The 20,593-nt window shown below is 36.1% G+C and overlaps 1 protein-coding gene across 1 annotated transcript in view; it reads right to left on the minus strand.

Moving 5' to 3' along the window:
• The window catches only part of ANKMY2 (ankyrin repeat and MYND domain containing 2), a 30,550-nt gene that overhangs the window by 5,574 nt on the left and 4,383 nt on the right, over positions 1-20,593 (minus strand). The window contains exons 2-7 of the mRNA XM_037508440.2: positions 17,301-17,365; positions 14,535-14,673; positions 12,733-12,831; positions 10,490-10,650; positions 4,931-5,145; positions 3,728-3,863 (exon numbers count right to left, since the gene is read on the minus strand). Of these exons, the coding sequence (XP_037364337.1) occupies positions 3,728-3,863; positions 4,931-5,145; positions 10,490-10,650; positions 12,733-12,831; positions 14,535-14,673; positions 17,301-17,365 (815 nt within the window). The remainder of the gene's footprint in view (positions 1-3,727; positions 3,864-4,930; positions 5,146-10,489; positions 10,651-12,732; positions 12,832-14,534; positions 14,674-17,300; positions 17,366-20,593) is intronic.

The raw sequence follows: 20,593 nt of genomic DNA on the forward strand, positions 1-20,593 counted from the left end.
GCAAGACAGGAGAGGTCTGTCGTGCCATGTGGGACCCTCGCTGGCTGGCCGGGATCAAATGGGTGCTGCAGAGGCTTCGGACAGCTTCACAGCACAGCGCTCAACCGCCTGCGCCACCAGGGGAGGCCCCAATTTAAGCATTTTAAAGAGTATTTGAAACTACTTTCTTGATATGGGTTGCAATTAATTTATCACTTTTATCTTTGAGCTGTTTCAAACTAATTAAAGAGATAGCTACAATACCATCAGGGTATTCAGAAAAACTGAAAGCCTGAAAATTATTATTATCGGGCCACTGAAGATTAGAATGGGTTGCTAAAGAGGACTTATGAAATATTTTTACATAGAAAATTACAGTGGTAAATATTTGTCTGTCTGGCATGAACCATCACATACCTACCAAATAAGAAACTCTAAGGATGTGGTCTACATACCTGCATTATTATTATCATCATCCTCAGGTAAGTCTGAGATACTAAATGTTTGAGAACTACTAGAATTAATATCACATTAGACACTAGTTAATCTATATAATTTCTAGAGTACTCAGTCACGTACAGTCTGATTCACAAATCAGCAAACAATGATATATTCAAAGGACTCTACAACAATTACACTTTCATATTCAAATATTTTTTCACAAAAGTGCCTAAACTGAGACTTTTGTAGGAGTCAGAACACACACTCACATTCTCAACCCAAAGTAAAGCCAAAGGACATTTTGCTAGGCCCATGACTATTAATATGAACTACTGCTTCAGAAAAAAATTGATGGTTTAGCTGAGTACCCATAGGGAAACTTTCTTGTCACTGTTAGGTAACAGCAATGTTGTACATAAAATTTTGTCATTTACTTTGTTAAATAAAGATCTAATAAGGGCCTCCCTGGTGGTGCAGGGGTTAAAGTCTCAGCTCTAGCAATCTATCACCAGCCACTGCAGCATGAGTTCTATCCCTAGCCAGGGAGCTGACCCACAGGTGCAGCAGACCTCTCCTGTCTTGCTCACTGCTTACCTCAGCAGTATATTTCAGTAGATCCGCCTGTTCTGCTCCCCATTTCTGTCTCTGGTGAATCTTCTCACATACTCCCACCCCATACCTCTGGCCTACACCTTAGTTCTTGTATGCATAAATAAAAATTAAATTTAAAAAAAGATCTAATTAGCACCCGAGCGCCTTCCATAGCAAGATATTCAGATGGAAACAAAACAGGATAGTTTATTCAAGGTCTTCTATGAAATCAGAGGTATTAAGTAACCATGTAGAAGTTAAGTTATATACTGTTAACTGATAAAGCAAACATCTTTAACATCTTTAGTACTATAATCTGTTGTAATGCTGGAGCAACATTTCGTAAAAAGTCATGCCTCATACTACCTGCTGAGCTCTGTGATAGGCAGAGCAAATCAAATGCTCTGCAGGAGGGCACAGGCATAAGCATTGACAAGAGGCACCACTGGAGCTCCTCATGGCAGCCAGCCTTGAGAACCACCACATTACAGGAAAGGTTGGCATTGTTTCAGACACCTACGAACCTGAGGTATAATGAAACCTATTAGCAGTAAATAGTGGCTATCTGGGACATTCACAACTATAAGCATTTCAGATAAAGTTTTTCAGAGAATAAAGTATAACTCTTACCAAAAAATTTTTGAAAGAAATTTTCCTAAAATGCATTCCATACTATCTTCTCTTTATTAAGAAACCTTTTCTCAATGATTCTGATCACTAGATAAACATGAATGTTTATAACTATACATTATTTTATGGCACAGATTAAGAAGAATTGTTGATCCCTATACCAACCTGCTTTCTCTATATTTTTTTAGTACTCTGGGCTGTTATTTTTAGTTTTACTGTTTTCCCCTTGAAGTAGGAAATAAGCCACCACTTTAGTGCTGGACATACTCCACAGCAGGCACTGCTAGTTGCTTCTCTGATAATGATTCCTCCAACTTTCCAACTTCCTTTCCAATAAAAGCATGATTTTTTTTTTATCAAAGCAGCAGCCCAAAACATGCATTTTCACAGAGGTATGTGCAGCTCAGAGCGGTGAAATGGCTCAGATGACAGGTTTCTGAGAGAGTATATGCTTTCCTCTTTTTGCCTCCCAGGGACATGAATGTGAGCCCAGAGGAAAAATCTTGATGTCTTGCAATCATGAGGTAACAAACATGAATATGAGCATCTATATAACTAAAAATGGGAATTCAGAAAATGGGACAATATTTGGGTCCCCACTCCATTTTTGAGGCACTGAGTCACATCCAGTCTGCCTCTCTTTGGGCCTGAGTATATATGAATAAATAGACCCTTATTTATTTAATTCATGGCTGACTAGAGTTTGATATGTATAGCCAAAACTGATTCATAATTGAAAAGCCACCCTCCTAATTTTCTAACTTTGCTTTTTCCCAAACTTAAACTCCCAATAACCAAGTTTATTACAAAGTAAGGGTAAAGAATCCCTATGTGAAATCCTGGGGCACTTTCATGCATAAATTAATGCATGAACTTCATGAGATCATCTTATCTGCTCTGGTCTTTTTTCTTTATCTCATGTTCTGAATAGATGAAATCTTAATGTAAAAGGGGGCACCTAGAACTCCTGTCTAGTCCTGATTTTTCTCAATTAGAATGTGTAGATGTGTGTAACAGTATGGAGAAGGCAGAGAAGAACAAGAATTGCCAGAGGGAGGGAGGAAGCAATGTCAGGATGGATTTTTTGCCTAATAGACAAAAGCTGATAAAGGATTAGATTGCAATGTGTTAAAGTATGACTGGTGTAGATTAGGTGAACAGAAACCTATTCAAATAGGGAAGGCAAGGGCCTCCCCTGGTGGCGCAGCGGTTGAGCGCTGGGCTGCGAAGCTGCCGCTGCCGGCAGCCTCTGTAGCACCGGTTCCATCCCTGGCCACCGGCGAAGGTCCCACATGGCGCGCAGACCTCTCCTGCTGCCCGCTGCTCTCCTCAGCATTGTACTTTGTCAGTCTGCCTGCTCTGTTCCCCGCTCTGGCTCTGGTGAATTCTCTCACCCTCCCGCACTTCTGACTGTACCCAGTGCTCGCATAAATAAATAAATAAATCTTTTATAAAAAATAGGGAAGGCAAGGAGTGTCTTGTGAAATACTGTTTAAATAAATATGTAGCAAAAGGTCAGTAATTTAAACAGTAATAAAATGAGCCAATTCATTTCCCATAGCTGGACAGTACAAAGAGATTTTTTAAGTATGGAGAATTTAAGTAGAGCCACTAAGGTAGAACAGAAGGAGCTGGATACCCTTTGAGATTGTTTATCAAGACATATAATGAGTCTTCCCATAGCTCATCTCTAATTTCTCTCTGCCTGATGATCATCAACATACTCAGTCAAGTGTAGGACTTTGTGCCAATTTTTCACAACCTGCAAGGGTACATCTCTATGCATTATAGCGGACGTATACCCAACCTTAAAGGTTTCACAGAAGAACTTAAAAACCTCCACTATATCCAATTACTTTCCAACACAGGGAAATATTGTTTATTAAGTCACAAGCTATATAAATGTAAGAATAGGATCACGGGAACAGAAATAGACAAATAGGAAAGAGTTAATGTGCAAACCTATCTCTACATTTATTCTTGAAAATTTTCAAAAATAAATGTTAAAGAAAACTTGCCTCTAATTGTACAAAATATGGCAATTATGTCTTACTAGAAGAGTTAACTTAGTTACAAGGAGCCTTACAATTTCAACAGGAGCAATGCTTCGCACCAGCTGCTGGAGGAGTGTAGCTTCACAATAAGGAAATTTTCTGATGCTTTCTCTAATGATCTTTTCTTGATAGACTGGAAAGCCATCAGGAGCTCGGCCTTTTAATAAGCTGAAAAGATGTTTTATAAAATGTTACTGCAGTTGAATCATTAAGCATTTCCTCCCAGATGAACCCATGAACGTTTTAGTAGTTTCTTCTTTGCTACTAAGATTTTCATTGTCTCTTCAAATCATTATTGAATTAGTTTAATTGCTGTTTACCTGCATGTAAGGCTAAGCCTTACCAAGTTTAGGGGCCCATGGTGTATTTACAAAAGTGATCCCTGCCCTAAAACATTAAAAGTTTATTGAATTAGCTAGTTACTCATTACCATGTCAGTTATTTGTACAATAAAAACTCTCATCAAGTCACACCCTTTTAACTTAGTTCACTTTTCTCAGTAAAACTAAAAGAGAATTTGATCCCTGGTGGTCAGAGAACAAGGTTAACACATGACTCCCAGGTACAGGAACAGATATATTGACTTCTGAGCAGCAGCCTAATGCACAGCACACCTATCCTCCAATTTGAATTGGGTGACCTTCTATTTTTTTTTAAAGAATTATTCCTTTATTGTAAGATTTTTATTTATTTAACTTATTTATGCATACAAGAACTGGGGTGTAGGCCAGAGGTGAGGGGGGTAAGGAGGGGTGAGAGGATTCACCAGAGAAGAAGAGTGGGGAGCAGAGGAGCCGGATCTACTGAAATACACTGCTAAGGGGAGCAGTGGGCAAGACAGGAGAGGCCTGCTGTGCCATATGGGTTAGCTTCCTGGCTGGGGATTGAAGTTAGGCTGCCATCATGGTGACCCATCAAGGTGATAGCGCTCACTGAGAGGCCCTTCTAAACTGTGCCATCTTGTACACTCTATTTAACTTCTCCAAACCTCAGATTCCTCACCTATAATTTGGGCGTAACAAAACATTTGTGTAGAAATAATCACCTAATCTAGATAATCTCAATCTAAGACACTCAAGAGGCAGTAATACGGCTCTCATTTTTTACAGACTAAATATAATCAACAGTAACAGTTGCCACTAAAATGTTTAATTTTTAAATTTATAATGAGGCTTCATATATTAAGATGTTAACAATTTGAGTATATTTTATATGTGACTTTGTAAAAACAGTACCTTTTGATCAGACTGTCCAGTTTATTCTCTCCGTCTTTTAAGAAGCTAATACATTTTTGAAAGATACAGCTGATGTAGTGCATTTTCATAGCCAATACTTCATTCATGTCTCTTTGCTTCATACACTTCTCACATATCAAATCCATTACTTTGTAGCATTTATTCAGAGCTGCTTCTTCTGCCAGCAGAGGATTCTCATTTACAAGCATCACAATCTAGAAGAAATTCCAGTGAACTCAGAAATTCCACAAGACTTTTCCATGTACAAATTAGGTAGTCAGTTTTGGTTGACTTCAAGAGATTACCATATTAAGTCTTTCTAAGGAACATATATTTACTATGTTACTTCAAATCAGAATGCAAATTGCCATTGATCAAAGCTATAAAATTGAAACATAAGGATGATGATATCATGAAATTTCTTGAACTCTGTAATATCAAAATTCTCATGTGATCTGCCATGCAGCTAAACCAACACCATGCAGATGTTGGTATTCCACTCAGAGCCGAGGATTTACTGACTGCTAAAAGCACTTTTACTAAAGACAAAACATGGCCCATTTACATTCTCTTTATATATAGTAGCAAGTCACTGATCACTACTTTCAGTTAATATTACTGAGCTATAAGAAACGCAAATCTCATTAATTCTTATTAATTATAAGGAAATGAGATTTTTACAGAAAGAAGTTTAAAACAAAGGATATATACTGCTTTCCAATTAACTGTATTTCTCTATGGAAATTTTCCTAATATGCTCCTAATAATCTACAGTAATGAGAACAGTTCAGAAAGGAAAGGATAAAGAGGTTCTAAAGCAATATCAGCATATTATCTAATCTGATGCATGAGTTCACACTTTCCATGTATGCACAAATTCAGCTCAAATATAGTGTAACAGAATAGTTAATTCATGGCTTTGTTATAGGGTAGATAACCTTAAGGAGGTCTGAATAAGACAACTATAAAAATCCACAGTGACAACAATAAAGTAAACATGTAAGGTGGGCACAAATGCACGCATAGAACAAAAAGTGATCAGTGGTGGTTAAGCTAGTACATACCTATTCAGGGTAATGTAAATATTTGGGAATAACAGATGAATTAGATCCTTCACTTTACGCATGAAGACAGATTATTTGTTAACTTAAATAAAACCTACACTTTGCCTCCTACTCAGAAATATAACATAGATGAAGTAGTCCTGTGAAATTAAAATGTGATTTTGAGCTATTCTTGATTGATGAGTAATCTAGTATTTATTTAATATACAGCACTCAAAAACAAATTATTAGACTTCATGAAGTATGATCAGAATCCATACTGGTAAATTTGCTGTCAACTTTCCCCACAATAACACATATAAAATATTATCTTGTGGCAGAGAACACTCATTAATTACCTATTTATACCTCTGCTGTCAACAGCAATTATATGAAGCTGTTTGCTTAACATTTTCATATACAGTATTTACAATCAAACCATAGCATCTTAAATGTACAACTGGGAGTTCTTTAAAAAAAAAATCTCAACAAAATCCAGACAGTGAATTCTTTGGTTTAAAAGATACTAGAATTTAGTTATTTTTATAATACACAGCAACATACACAAAGAAAAATGATAAATAACCATCATAGCTCTATAATGAGCTTACTGAAACTTTACATAGTTGCACCTAAAAGAATAACATTTGAACTAATATAAATCTCTGTAGCATTATGATAAATATATTACTAATTTTAAGAAGTAATGAATGTATTCCTATATGCTTTAAAAGCCTGATATGGGGCCTCCCCGGTGGCGCAGCAGTTGAGCGCTGGGTTGTGAAGCTGCCCGCAGCCTCTACAGTGCCGGTTCGATGCCCGGCTGCTCCCCTGCCACCATAGGAGGGTCCCACATGGTGCGCAGACCTCTCCTGCCACCTCGCTGCTCCCCTCAGCAGTGTACTTCAGTCTGCCTGCTCTGCTCCCCGCTCTGGCTCTGGTGAATTCTCTCACCCTCCCGCGCTTCTGACTGTACCCAGTGCTTCTATAAATAAATAAAAATAAATCTTAAAAAAAAAAAAAGCCTGATATGTCTCAAGGCCTAAAGAAGTGCTACCTTAAAATATTATACAGTGGCATTTTGAATTTTTTATGTTTTTAGATCCCATTTTAAAAAACATTTAGTCAAAAATCTGAGGCTGAAAAATCATGTTAACAAAGACAGGATCACTTACACACTCTGCCTCCTGATGATTGATAGAATCTGCATAACTCTGTTACCATTTTCCCTGTCATTCTGTTTTTCTCCTTTATAACCTCCGTAATCTGGGCATCAGCACAATTCCCAAAGTCCCTTTTGAAAACAAGCACCTTATTGCTATAGCAGCCACTTAACCTGGACGCAGCTGTCTTAGGTGTACTGTAGCCAAAAGGTGAATTGCATACTGAGAAAATTTTCTGTGCTTATTTGAAAAGGCTTTGGCTTCAGAGTGTGGCTGTTACAGTTATTTTTTATAATTTTCCCTATAAAGACCCATGCCAGCTTGAAACAGGGTAGAGCAAAGAAAATGCACCACCACAAAAGCAACTGGCTAAGCTTTATCCTAAGTATGGATAAATAGAAAGGCTTTCAAGTTGACTGGATCATCTATACCTCAGAGAACAAGGTCTGGTCTAAAAGAAGGTAATACAATCATAGAATAATCTCTATTATAAGACCAGATGCTCTAAAAATATATAAGGTAGGCTATTTCAGTTTTCGTATCTGTACAATTTACCTGTATAAATATGCCTAATTTACTCAAAATATATACCTTTAAAGATAACTGGAAGTATAATATTTCTTAGGGCATTTAATCCTGAGAGACTAAGTTCCATGTAAACATGAAAAATTACTCTACAGACTCAATTATTACTATATTGTGATAGTTGCAATCTCAAGGGAAATAAGCACAGACACAAAGACAGTGAATAAGAAAAATATAGGGAAACTTCTTCAAATTAATATAAGCTCTAATTTCATATAATGTTCAGACTGGAGAGAGAACAAGGGCATCAAAACCATACAAATTCTCCATTGAGAAATATTATATCCTTGGGAAAAATACTTTCTACTCCACCCAGTGTAAAAGAAAGAGCACCATGGAGAGGGAGATACTACTTAGGGGAATTCTCCTGCATGTGGGAGGGAGAAACAGTAACACAGAAGAGGTGAGATATTTTTTAAAAGTTTAATTATGAGTTCTTTATAATCTCCACCAGAAATGCAAACATGCAATTTATGGCTTATTTTTTTTTGTTTGCCCATTTAGGATTCTTTCAGTAAAATACTGAATTTTATAAAGTTAAAACAGAGGTACAAATTGTTTTTTTTTAAATACATATAAAATAGTAAGTTTCAGTAGGAACAGTATAGGGGCTATAGTTAATACTATAAGGCATATTTGAATGTTGCTAGGAGAGTAGATCTTTTTTTAAGCTTTATAAGTAAATCCTTTTAAAACTGTATTTTGAAATATAAACATTATAAGAGTAAATCTGAAAAGTTCTCATTATAAGGAAAAAATTATAACTATGGTGATAAATGTTAACTAGACATTGTGATTATTTCACACTATATACAAATATATAGTGTACACATTAAACAAATAAATGTGATATGTCAATTATATTGCAATTTAATATATATGTATGGGCAGGTAGGTAGGTAGGTAAATAGATAAGACAGACAGACACATACATGGGTTTTAATACCAGCTTGGGTACTAATTTTCAATGGCTATGGTGTGCTGGAACTAGCTAATATCAACTCCAGAGAGCCAATCACAAAAACTGCAGGAATCTTGAGAAGTAGTTGTTAAATACAGCCCATATTAAAAATTAAATTATAGAAATTTACAATTAGAGTATATTCAAAACAAAAGTAACAACTACTAAAAACTCATCACATCTTAATTATTCTTCTACATTACTACTATCATTATGATCGTGTATTACAGCTGTATGGTGGAAATGGTATATAATGCTTCTGTGAATTGAACTGTGTCCTCCTAAAACTCATATATTGAGCCCTAACCTCTAATGTGAATGTATTCTGAGATAGGTAAGGAGGTAATTAAAGTTAAATGAGATCATCAGGGTGGGGTCCTGATATGATAGAAAGAGAAGACATAAGAGAACTGACTCTCTCACTCTACCATCTGAGGTCACAAAGAAAATAAAGCTTCCTAGCAGCCAGAAAGCTTCCTTCCCTCACCAGAAACCCAATCAACAGCGGCTTGATTCGATTTCTCAGCCTTCAAAATGGTGAGGAAATTAACTTCTGTTGTTTAACCCACCCAGTCTATGGGATTTTTTGACAAGAGCAGATGAAAGCAAATGATGTGCTATTATTATGCATTTCCTCCCAGCTCCACATTTAGATATCATAGAGTAACTTAGAAAATCAAAAAACAATAGATTCCACTTGTCTGTCTTATGGGAAAGGATCTGCTAATTTATCATTTCTCGTGAAGGCCCAGGTTATTAATCTGAGTAAAGGGCTACATGACAGATGTTTTTATTGGTTTGTTTGCTCCTTAAGCTTCAACAATTGTATACAAAAAGATGTAGCAATAAAGAAATAAGACTGTGTACTAAGAAGTTATAGCTTCTTAGTCTTCAAAAGAGTTATTTCTGAGAAAATCTATTTTACTATATTATGGTTACATATTATATTAAGAGAAAAACCTCAATATTTGACCCAAATTGCTCTGAAATGCTATCAAATCTATACAACACAAATGAAGATACATGACACTGACATTTGAAAAAAGGACAGTATCAGTATTGTATACATGAAATTTTCTGTGATGACTCACTGAAGAAATTATATTCATTTGGACTGATTTTTAAAAAATCATTTGTAAACAAACAAAATGGCTCTTTAAAAATATGAAAAAAAAAATCAATGAAAAATAGTTCAGAATGGCTCTTCAAATTTCCTAGTTAAGCCATTTGAATTTACAGATTGGTCTATGAACTTTGAAAATCTGTGATTTAAGTAACTATGAAAGAACTATATTACTAAATGCATCAAGTAACTATTTGCATTAAAAAATGTGTTCATGATTATGTTTCAGAACATTTCCTGGAAGGATAATTATTGCAGAAGGTGCTATTAGTGCCCCACCCAGATCCCCTTTACCAGACCTCAGCATCTGGCCCCAGCCTGGGCTCCCTCCTTCTCCTGTCTTCATCTAAAGGAGCCACTCACTTTCCTCTCTGGAAGACTGTCCTTTCCCTCTGGAAAAAGCCCTCCACCAAGGCAGATGATGCCTCTTCCAGAGTCACTAGTGGTCCACAACTGCCCGTGAGATGAGGTGGAAACTAGGTTTCAGCTGAACCCACCTCTGCCTTCCTTTCCCTCCTGAGCCCATCATGCTTTCCATCTCTAACTGTCTCAACAAGATAGCCCATCACAAGCTCTACATTTATAAAGCCCAAGACACTTATCCCACATAATCAGAGCAGTTTAAACCCTTATTAAAGGTTGAAGCATTATTTAAATTTAAAGCAAATATAATAAACACACTACCTTGACAGGATGAAGATTTGTGGTGGTGATAATTTTGTGCAGTGGGCCTGCCAATTTTGGGGGTAATTTCGGCTCTTTATCCAGTCCCTGGGGTTTAGTGTAATAATCCAGTCTCTCCCGAGGAAAGAAATTGTTGATTATAGTCACACAATCATGTTGACCTTTTAATAAAAAAAGGAAATTCAGTATTTCATTATTAAATATAAGACATTTTCTAATTTTTTATTAATTATATTGCCATGTTTCCTAGCAGACATGTATCGATTTTTTTTCAGGGAAGGAGATTAGAGGAAGATGAGGAGAGTAAAAAATATTGATCCTAAATATTTTATAAAAGCTGTAATATAAATGTCTCTTTTCTGCCCTTACACAAATGATGATCATACTTTCCTAACCATATCAGATTTTTCTTTCAATAGCATTTTATTCCATATAAAGTTATTTTATTATTATTAAAATAAGTACTAATATTGAAAATTCATCTCTCCCCTTGAATTTGAGATAAGGTTTGTCTTTATGTAAAACCTAGAATAAAAGCTTTTTGCTTCCCTACCACACATGGCTTCTCATAGCTCCCTGAGCCTCATCTCTAAGTCATCTCAAGAGGTAAATGTGGTTCTATGAAAACAGGCCTTTCCTGGTCAAGCTGGTGGCTTGAAAGTGTGTCCTGCTGTTTCCCCCTCCCCATTACTGCTCCACTTACTGTCTGGAGCAAGTAAATGGTCTCTGTTGGCATGAAGTCAGAATTTGCAGGGCACATTTGCAGGCCCAGGCTTTTTGAGCTCTCTGGAGAAGAGACTTCCTCCTCTCTGCCTAATGAGGGTTGAGAGACTAGTGGTGGAGAGTCTTAGGGAGGGGGCTGACACTGAGCTCTTTGAGAATGGTCTGCTGTGGGAGGCTGACGTGGCCCCTTCCCACATGTACAGGGTCCTAGAAGCATCTGCTTGATCCTGTTGACAAGAGGTGACCTGCAAAGGAAGTACACTGTGGACCAGGCTGATCCTGGTACTTGAGGCTAGCTGAGGACTCAGCTGCCCTCGAAGTTGCTGAAGAACTCAAGACTAAAACGGCTTCCAGCTTGTACCTCAATATATGATGAATTATCTGCTGGCTTCTTGACCCTAGGCCTTCAGGTATGGAGATGTTGGCACTGCCCTCCATTGTTATTGGAACCTGTCAGCTTTACTGGACTCCTATGGAAAGCCTCCAATGATAGTTTCTTTGGTGGGATGTGTACTGACATCAACCACTTCCACAGCCACCATACAAGTACACATAAATTAAATTAAGCAGGCTAATCACAGTATGTAAATGGACTTTCACAGACTACAGAAAGTTTCAAATTTTAAAAGTTAACAGGCAAAATGATAAGGAAGATTATGAAACAGTTATATATTAGTTTGTTATTATGCTCCTTGCTATGAAAGAATTGCATCATGTACTTTTTATTTACAATAGTATAGGATGGCATTTATTTAGCGCTACATATAAAGCTCTTTAAGCCTCTCATTTCATTTTAATCCTTTCAACAACTATACAATCCTGTTACAGTGAGGAAACTAAAGGCCGGAATCATTTCGTAACTTGCTATTAACTAGCACAAGTCAGAATTTCAACCTAGGATTGCCGATTCCACCATTCCTGTTCTTAAACGTTAGGTTAAACTACTTCCCTTAGCAAAATAAGAACATACTCACTCAAGCATTTGGTTACAACTAAAGTGGATCCACTATTCCCTGTATCTCACAAAGTAAAAATTCAAAATAGCTATTCATTACCTCCAAAGTGCCAACAGGTATTTTATTAAGTTAGACAAAACCCAGTGGGCTGTAAACACTTTGTTTTTTATTTTTAAAAGAAAAAAAAGACAAGACAATGTTTATACCATAAGTGAAGAGGCACTTTTTCAGGAGGAAATTGTGGGTTAAACCTAAATTAAAACTGCCATTAAAAACTCACCCACAGGGCCTCCCTGGTAGCGCAAGGGGTTGAGGCGCAGCCTGTGAAGCTGTCCACAGCCTTTGCAGCACGAGTTCAATCCCCAGGTGGCCAGCGAGCTAGCCACATGGCGCAGCAGACCTCTCTTGTCTCACCCGCTGCTCCCCTCAGCAGTGTATTTCAGTCAGTCTGCCTGTTCTGTTTCCCTACTCTGTCTCTGGTGAATCCTCTCACCCCCCACACCTCTGGCCTGTACTCCAGGTCTTGTATGCATAATAAATAAATCTTTAAAAAAAATACCTCACCCACAAAGGCTGCCATCTGAGCAGCTGTTCTTCCCACCGAGTTGACAACATCTGTCTCAGCACCAGCTTCCAATATCACCCACGTGATATCTTTGTTACCTAGAGTTAAAAGAAAACTTATCTGTTAAAATTAAGGCACACACAATTCCAATAACCACTTCTAAATTGTCTGTGCTATTTCCCCGCCCCCTTAGTTTTACATTTCCATCTCATTTTCTAAAATATAAATCATCACTATAATTAAGAGTAAAATGCTATAAAAACCCACTCAGATTTAACTTTATTTGCTGGAAAATATATCAGGAAATACAAAAATAGCATGGAATTGAGAATCACTTTTTAAGGAAAAATCATATTTTTCTTAAAGACACGCTTAGTATAAAGTAAAAAAAAAAAAAGCAAAAAGTATCAAAATAAGACAGAAGAGCTAAAATGATTAGAAGTCCCTCTTGAAAGCTACTAACCTATCCTATCACTCACAATGACAGGCCCTGGAATAATCAATAACAGTTGGGAAATCTACCTCTATATTTTTTTCTGACTTAGGATTCATAGTGCATTCTTTCACTATTGGAATCATTACAGATATTTTGCTGTTCTAATCTATTCTTAATTAATTTTTGTTAGTTTGATTTGGTTTGCAAGTTTGAATTCTGATTTCCTTACAAACAGTTGCTGTAAAATATTACAGGATCAAAGGTTATGCATACTTTATATACATTTTGCCAGGCTGCCTTCCCAAGTGGTGGGGCTGACATGTACTACCCAAATCGGTGCAAAGAAGTTCCTAAGGCAGTGCTGGGCATTATCATTCTCTCTTTTTGCCAATGTAAGTGAAAAATGATCATTTTAATGTTCTAATATGCATTTCTCTGATTATTAAAATGTTCTGTAGGTTCATGAGCTTGTATTTCTTTTGTTCTCTGTTCAAATTTCTGTCCAATTTTCTATGCAGTATTTGTCTTTTAATAATTTATTTGTAAAAATTCCTCATATATAATGCTATGACCCTTTAATATATATAATAAATATTTTCCTTAGTTTTTTGCTTGTATTTTACTCTCTATGGTATCTTCAATATACAGAAATGTTAAATTTTGAGGTAATCAAACTGATCGATGTGGACTGCTCTAGGCATGATGTCATGTTTAGAAATGATTTCTTATTCTGGGATTATCAAAACACAGATTATTACACTTTTAAAGTATTATATCATATCATATCACATCATTATTTTCTTAAGAAACTGCAACAAATATAGGTAAATTCACGTATCCCACAATTGTTTTTATTTAGCAAGTAATAAGCATCTTGAATCAGACTATATTCCTAAATGGATCATTTTATTTAATACCTAAGTGCCTGTGAAAGCAGACACTTCTATTACAATAGCTATTTATTTTAACTTGACAATTTTTAGAATAATTTTTTAAATAAATGTACACAACAGATATTTTCTCAAGAAAACAAAGAATTTGCATATTTCCTCAAAATATGAAGACATAGGAACTAACTTGAAAGGGTCCAGCCCTTCAATTGTTTACAAAAAATTGACAATAACAGGACTCAATTGATTTAAATAACATATCACCAAATTAATTATATAACATATATTTCATACATCTATAATACATTGCATACATTATAGCTTTTCAAAAACCAATTTCCACCATTCCTTTTCATAAGAATTGATCTTAAAATTACTATAATAAAAATGCATTTCATTTTAAGAGACACGAACTTAAAACAAATCTGTATGGGCGACCAATATTAGTATTTTAGAATAAATGCTAAAACTTCACCAGAAAGAGCAGAAAACATGAGGGCTGTGTATCCATGTTCATGTTGATGACAATTTACATCGGCTCCATGTCGCAAAAGTAATTTGCACATATCAAGCTTTCCTTTATATGCAGCATGCATGAGAGGAGTCATTCCATTCTTTAATAGAGAGAAAAAATATACCAATTACTTAATTTTCCCCCCATCTATGGGCAAGTCCTGCTAGTCAATTAAAAACAAAATACATATAAGGTACTAAAACAACTTTCATACTCTATATTTTTATGTTTATTTCTTCTGTTGGCTCTTTCATACACCACTGAGAAAAAAGAGTTATTACCTGAGGTTTTTCTACGATTAGCAAAAAGATTACTTGTTCAAACTCATGTGACTAAAAAAATGGCAGGGCAAGGATTGGATCCCAGGTTTATCAAAGCGCTCATTTCTACACATATTATCAGCTCCCAGGGGAACAAGAACAAATGAAAAAGAGAACAAATGCATACCAAAACAATAACAACAAAATAACCCTAAGGAAAAAACCCTCAAAATAAATAGAATGCCTATCAAAAGGTTAGTGTAATTCTATATGGTGTATTTCTACCATAGGATATAGTGAAGCTATTTAACAAATTCATCTATTTTATTTTTGTTGAACTGCAGAAATATCCTTTTTATGACTAAATAATATTTCATTGTATGGATATTTTGTTTATCTACTCATCAGCTGGTAGATATTCATTGCCAAGTTTTTTGAGCTGATATGGGTTTCATTTTTCTTAGGTACATACTTCAAATTGCTATTCATGTGGTAACTTTATGTTTAATCATCAGAAGAATTGCCAGACTGTATAACAAAAGCTACAATGTTTTACATTCCTATCAGCAATGCCTGAGGGTTCCAATTTCTCCACATCTTCAACAATACTTGTTATCATCTACATTTTTGAGTACAGGCATCTTAGTAGATATGAAGTAGTATCTTATTGCTGTTTTGATTTGCTTTTCCCTAGCAGCTAATGTTGAGCATTTTTAAAGTGTATATTGGTTATTTCCAGTCTTTTATGAAGCAATGTCTATTCAGATCCTTTTCTCATTTGTTTTAGGGTTATTTGTTCTTTTTATTATTGAGTTGTAGGAGTTCTTAATATGATATAATTAGCAAAACTTGTGCGAACTTTTTCCAGTTTCTTGATGGCATGCTTTGAAGTACAAGTTTTTAATTTTGAGGAGTTCCAATTTATCTTTTGTTTCTTGTATTCTTGATGGCTTTTAAAATTTTGTTACTGTTACACTTTTTTTAATTCCTTTCTTCTATTTTCTGAGTATTCCTTACTCTTTTTATTCTAATTTCATGAGTTAAAACCTGAGAAATACCACAAAGATTGAAAGTATAACAAAAGCTACAAAATTTTCTCTATCACTTTAGACACGTAACACAGCTTTTGATTAATGTTGCATTTTCAATTCTAAATCACTGGCAACTTCTACTTCTATTTCTTCTTTTATACAAAGATGATTTGGATTAAATAATATATCAAGTTATATGTCTTATTATTTGGAGCATAGTTTCATTTTCAAAGTATTATTCTGAGTTCAATGAACTTGTTGAAATTAACTAAAATTCCCTTTATAAAACATGTTTTTATCAACGATCCATGGAAAAAGGAGATGTACCATTTTTTTCTGTCTTTCATATAGTGCATAAAATGTTAATTAGGTTATCCAAATTTTCTGTCATTTTTTTCTACTCATTGATTTCTGAAAGATATTATTGTGGCCTTACTAAATTCTCCTTTTGAATTCTACCTTTTAAAAAAAAATTATTTATTTATGCATATAAGAACTGGGGTACATTCCAAGGGTACGGGGGGGTGGGTGAGAGGATTCACCAGAGATAGAGTGGGAAACAGAACAGGTGGATTAATTGAAATACACTATTGAGGGGAGCACAGGAGAGGTCTGCTGTGCCATGTGAGTTAGCTCCCTGGCTGGGGATCAAACTTGTGCTGCAATGACTGCAGGATAGCTTCATAGCGCTGCAACTTAAGCCCTTGCGCCACCAGGGAGGCCCCTGAATTCTACCTTTTCAAAATGAATCTCAAGGGTGTATTATCTTATCAGTGGAGGTTTAAGATATACATGTTTTTGGATTATTAATCTATAATAAGGAGACTTCATCTATTAGTTTTTTTGCTTTAAATTTTTTTTTCTGATATTTTACTACCCATGTGTGGATAACACATTAACAAGACCCCTTCCCCTTTTGCATGAGGAACTTAAGTTCAGTTAACTTTCTAGTACTAAAGCCATGCTGTATAATAGGGTAGCTACTACACATGGCTAATGGCTGCCATACTGGATGGCTGAGAATAGACATTCCTATCCTTTCAGAAAGATATTTTGCATAGCACCTGCTCAGGAAAATTGAGTTTAGATTTAGTTAACATTCCCTAAAAGTAGAATTTTGGGGTCAAATATATGTACACTTAAAGTTGACACATATTCTAAAATTGTCTCCAAAATGTGATGCCAATATACATCTAATCTATTACCACACAGAACTTTGTTTCTCATACTTCATAAGAAATATATTTTGTTTAGTTTGCACTTATTTGATTAATAATAAAATTAAACATGGTTTTTACATGCTTATTTTTCTTTTGCTTACATGTCTGCTTACATTTGGTTTTGAGATTAATTTAACTTGAGCAAAAACAAACTCTTACTATTAGATTTTATATACTATCCATTCTTGTATGTAGTAAAATTTTTAAAAATCTTACCTCATCCAAACAGTTAACACGGACATTCTTGCTGGCTAATAATGTTCCAGCTTCTTGAACAGTACCTTTAATAAAAAGATAAAATAAAGTTATTTAGGTATTTATCGTTAAAATGGAAAAAATCTAAGATCAAGGAAACAAACTTTAAAGGGTTATCTACAAAACCAAGACTAGTTAGTTTACTAAGAAATAAAGCATCTAATCACAAACTATGTACTCCATAACATATTTACCCAGACCAATAGGTTCAAAGAAAGTAAAAGAGCTCCATACTGTTTTTACTTTCACTAGCCTTAAAGTATATTAAATTGTCCACACTTTTTTTTTTTTTGGCAGTAACACAATTACCACAAAGGACAAGACAGAATACTGAAACACATCTTAAAGGGCATCTAGTCCAACCCACCATCTAAAACGTAAATTCCAGTCAATGTAATAACTGGAGTTCAAAATACAGTCAGTATTTATATATGTTGCCACCACTAGGCCCTGTGAATTGATTGCATGCTTATAATAGAATGCTTGGTTTAGAACTGCATAGATAAACACATCTTTAAAGTCTGGTACTACATAAAAGTGCCCTATGGTTCATATTCAGTCTCATACTGAAAGTCAGCTAATATAAACCTTAGGGTCAGCACTCTATAACTTTGGAAATAAGCTGTAATTAGGCTATAACTGTCAGGTTTTTCCGGTCTTCTGTTACATATACTGACAGAGGCAAGTGAGTTGCAGAAGAGAATGTTGCTATTATCATCTTTAATAAGAGCCAGTCATACAATCTGCCAAAAATTTTCTGATTTGACTGGGAAGTGAACAATGAAATTGGATGTTCTCAGGGCAAAAGGATGAGATAAGCCTCTTCCCTACAAAAGACATAAAAGAATAGAAAAATGCCCAACTAGGAATTATTTCTTCTCCTCAAATTGAGAATTACAGTTGCAGAATGTGCTGAATTCTGCTAGTCTTCGGGAATTAAAGATGATATGTAGAATAAAGATTAGCATGCTTCTCTTCTCCCTGACCTGCTTCTTAGGTAAGTCACCTCAATGACCCTCAGCAATAGAGGGGAGACAGAAATGTCTCTTTTATTGACAAAGATGGGGCCTCCCTGGTGGCGCAAGGGGTTAAGACGCAACCCATGGGGCTTACCGCAGCCACTGCAGCATGAGTTCAATCCCCGGCCAGGGAGCAACCCACATGGCGCAGCAGACCTCTCCTGACTTGCCCGCTGCTCCCTCAGCAGTGTATTTCAGTCAATCTGCCTGTTCTGCTCCCCTCTGTCTCTGGTGAATCCTCTTACCCCTCGCACCTCTGGCCTGTTTCCCCATTCTTGTATGCATAAATAAATAAATCTTAAAAAAAAAAAAAGAAAGAAATAGCTCTACTAGGGATATGTCAAGTAAATAAACTACAAATTCCTGAATTATGATAGCAACTACTTTGTAAATAGTGCATTTTTCTGACCCTGTACTCCAACAGAGAGCAATTGGTATAACTGGCTGGATGGTTGCAGAATGAGAAGGGAAAGCCTGAGACCATGGAAGAAAGTTCTACATAGAAAATCATAAATATCTGTGACTTCTCATAGACTCTCAAACATCTTTATAGAGGAATTAAACCAAACAAACAAACAAACAAAAAAATAGGGCCTCCCCTGGGTGTGCAGCAGTTGAGCGCTGGGCTACGAAGCTGCCCACAGCCTCTGAAGCGCCAGTTTGATCCCCGGCCCTGAAGAGGGTCCCACATGGCGCGCAGACCTCTCCTGCCATGCCCGCTGCTCCCCTCAGCAGTGTACTTCGCGGTCCTTGTGCCTGTCTGCTCCCTACTCTGGCTCTGGTGAATTCTCTCACCCTCCCGCGCTTCTGACTGTATCCAGTGCTTGTATAAATAAATAAAATAAATCTTTAAAAAAAAAAAAAAAAACAGGGCCTCCCCGGTGGCGCAGCGGTTGAGCGCTGGGTTGCGAAGCTGCCTGCGGCCTCTGCGGCGCCGGTTCGATCCCCGGCTGCTCCCCGGCCACCAGAGGAGGATCCCACATGGTGCGCAGACCTCTCCTGCCGCCCGCTGCTCCCCTCAGCAGTGTACTTCAGTCCTTCTGCCTGCTCTGCTCCCCACTCTGGCTCTGGTGAATTCTCTCACCCTCCCGCGCTTCTGTCTGTACCCAGTGCATGTATAAACAAAACAAACAAACAAATAAAATAAATAAATAAAAACATGCCTCTATAAAAAAAAAAAAAAAAAAAATTATAAATAAAAAAAAAAAATAAAAAAAATAAAAAAAAAAACAACAATCCACACCCTGAATCCACTTGAGGAAGTTGCTTCAGCAGAATCTTATTATCCACTGAGAAATAACTGAAATTATTTTCCATTGACCAGGAGATGTTAATGAGTAAAGTGAGAATACAATAGGGATTGTGAGCAAGTCAAAACCTGCTACATGTTAGGAGAAGGAAGGGAATTACAGTCATAAACATTTGGCTCACTTTAGAGAACAGGTCAATGATTCTGGCCAACAATGTAAGTTAAATCTGTCCAGAAAGGGAGCAACTTAAAAAAAAAAAAAAAAAAAAAAAAAAAGATGTGGTGTGCAGTCACACTACACTGAATCTCAGTCTTTTGAAATGCAGAAACCAGAATGAGAAAATTTTTCTGAAATGGTTTGAGTTTCTAGAAAATGAAAATATTTTGAATAATAAATGAGCAAAATGCCCCAAGAGAAAACTTGCAGTGATTTCTAATTTGGTGCTCTTAACGACATTAGTAGGAAACTATAGGAGGTTGGGAATAGTCCAGCAACATAAAACACATGGCTTATGCAGAAAGATTATTATTTTTTGTTATTCCTTGCTGTCTATTGCAGACTCTCAAACCATATTTTGCAATTAAGAGATAAATTGCTTTTCTCTGGGAAGGGAGTTAAATCTGATTTAACAAACTCTTTAAGATGGAGAAATACACTACTATAAAGGGAATATGAAATGAGTCACCATTAATCTTCATTGAAGACAAAAATTAACAGACCTATAAATGATGAAAGTAATGTTTAATGATTTGTTTTCCCTTTTGAGAATTTCTCCAAGTTATTCAAACCAAAGAATATACACAACCTAACCTACCTGATTAGGGTAGGACTGATCAACTTAACTGGATGGACCAGCATTTTAGCAAAGACATAATTTTAAGAGAGATGTTCTCACGATGTTATTACCCTTTCTTCTATCTGTATGGTAGCCCTTTCAGAATCACCATGAATAGAACAATTACTGTAAACCCCTCATTTTCTTCAT

Source organism: Talpa occidentalis, unplaced genomic scaffold (genome assembly GCF_014898055.3).
Source record: "Talpa occidentalis isolate TD23 unplaced genomic scaffold, MPIMG_talOcc4v2.1, whole genome shotgun sequence".
Classification (NCBI taxonomy): domain Eukaryota; kingdom Metazoa; phylum Chordata; class Mammalia; order Eulipotyphla; family Talpidae; genus Talpa; species Talpa occidentalis.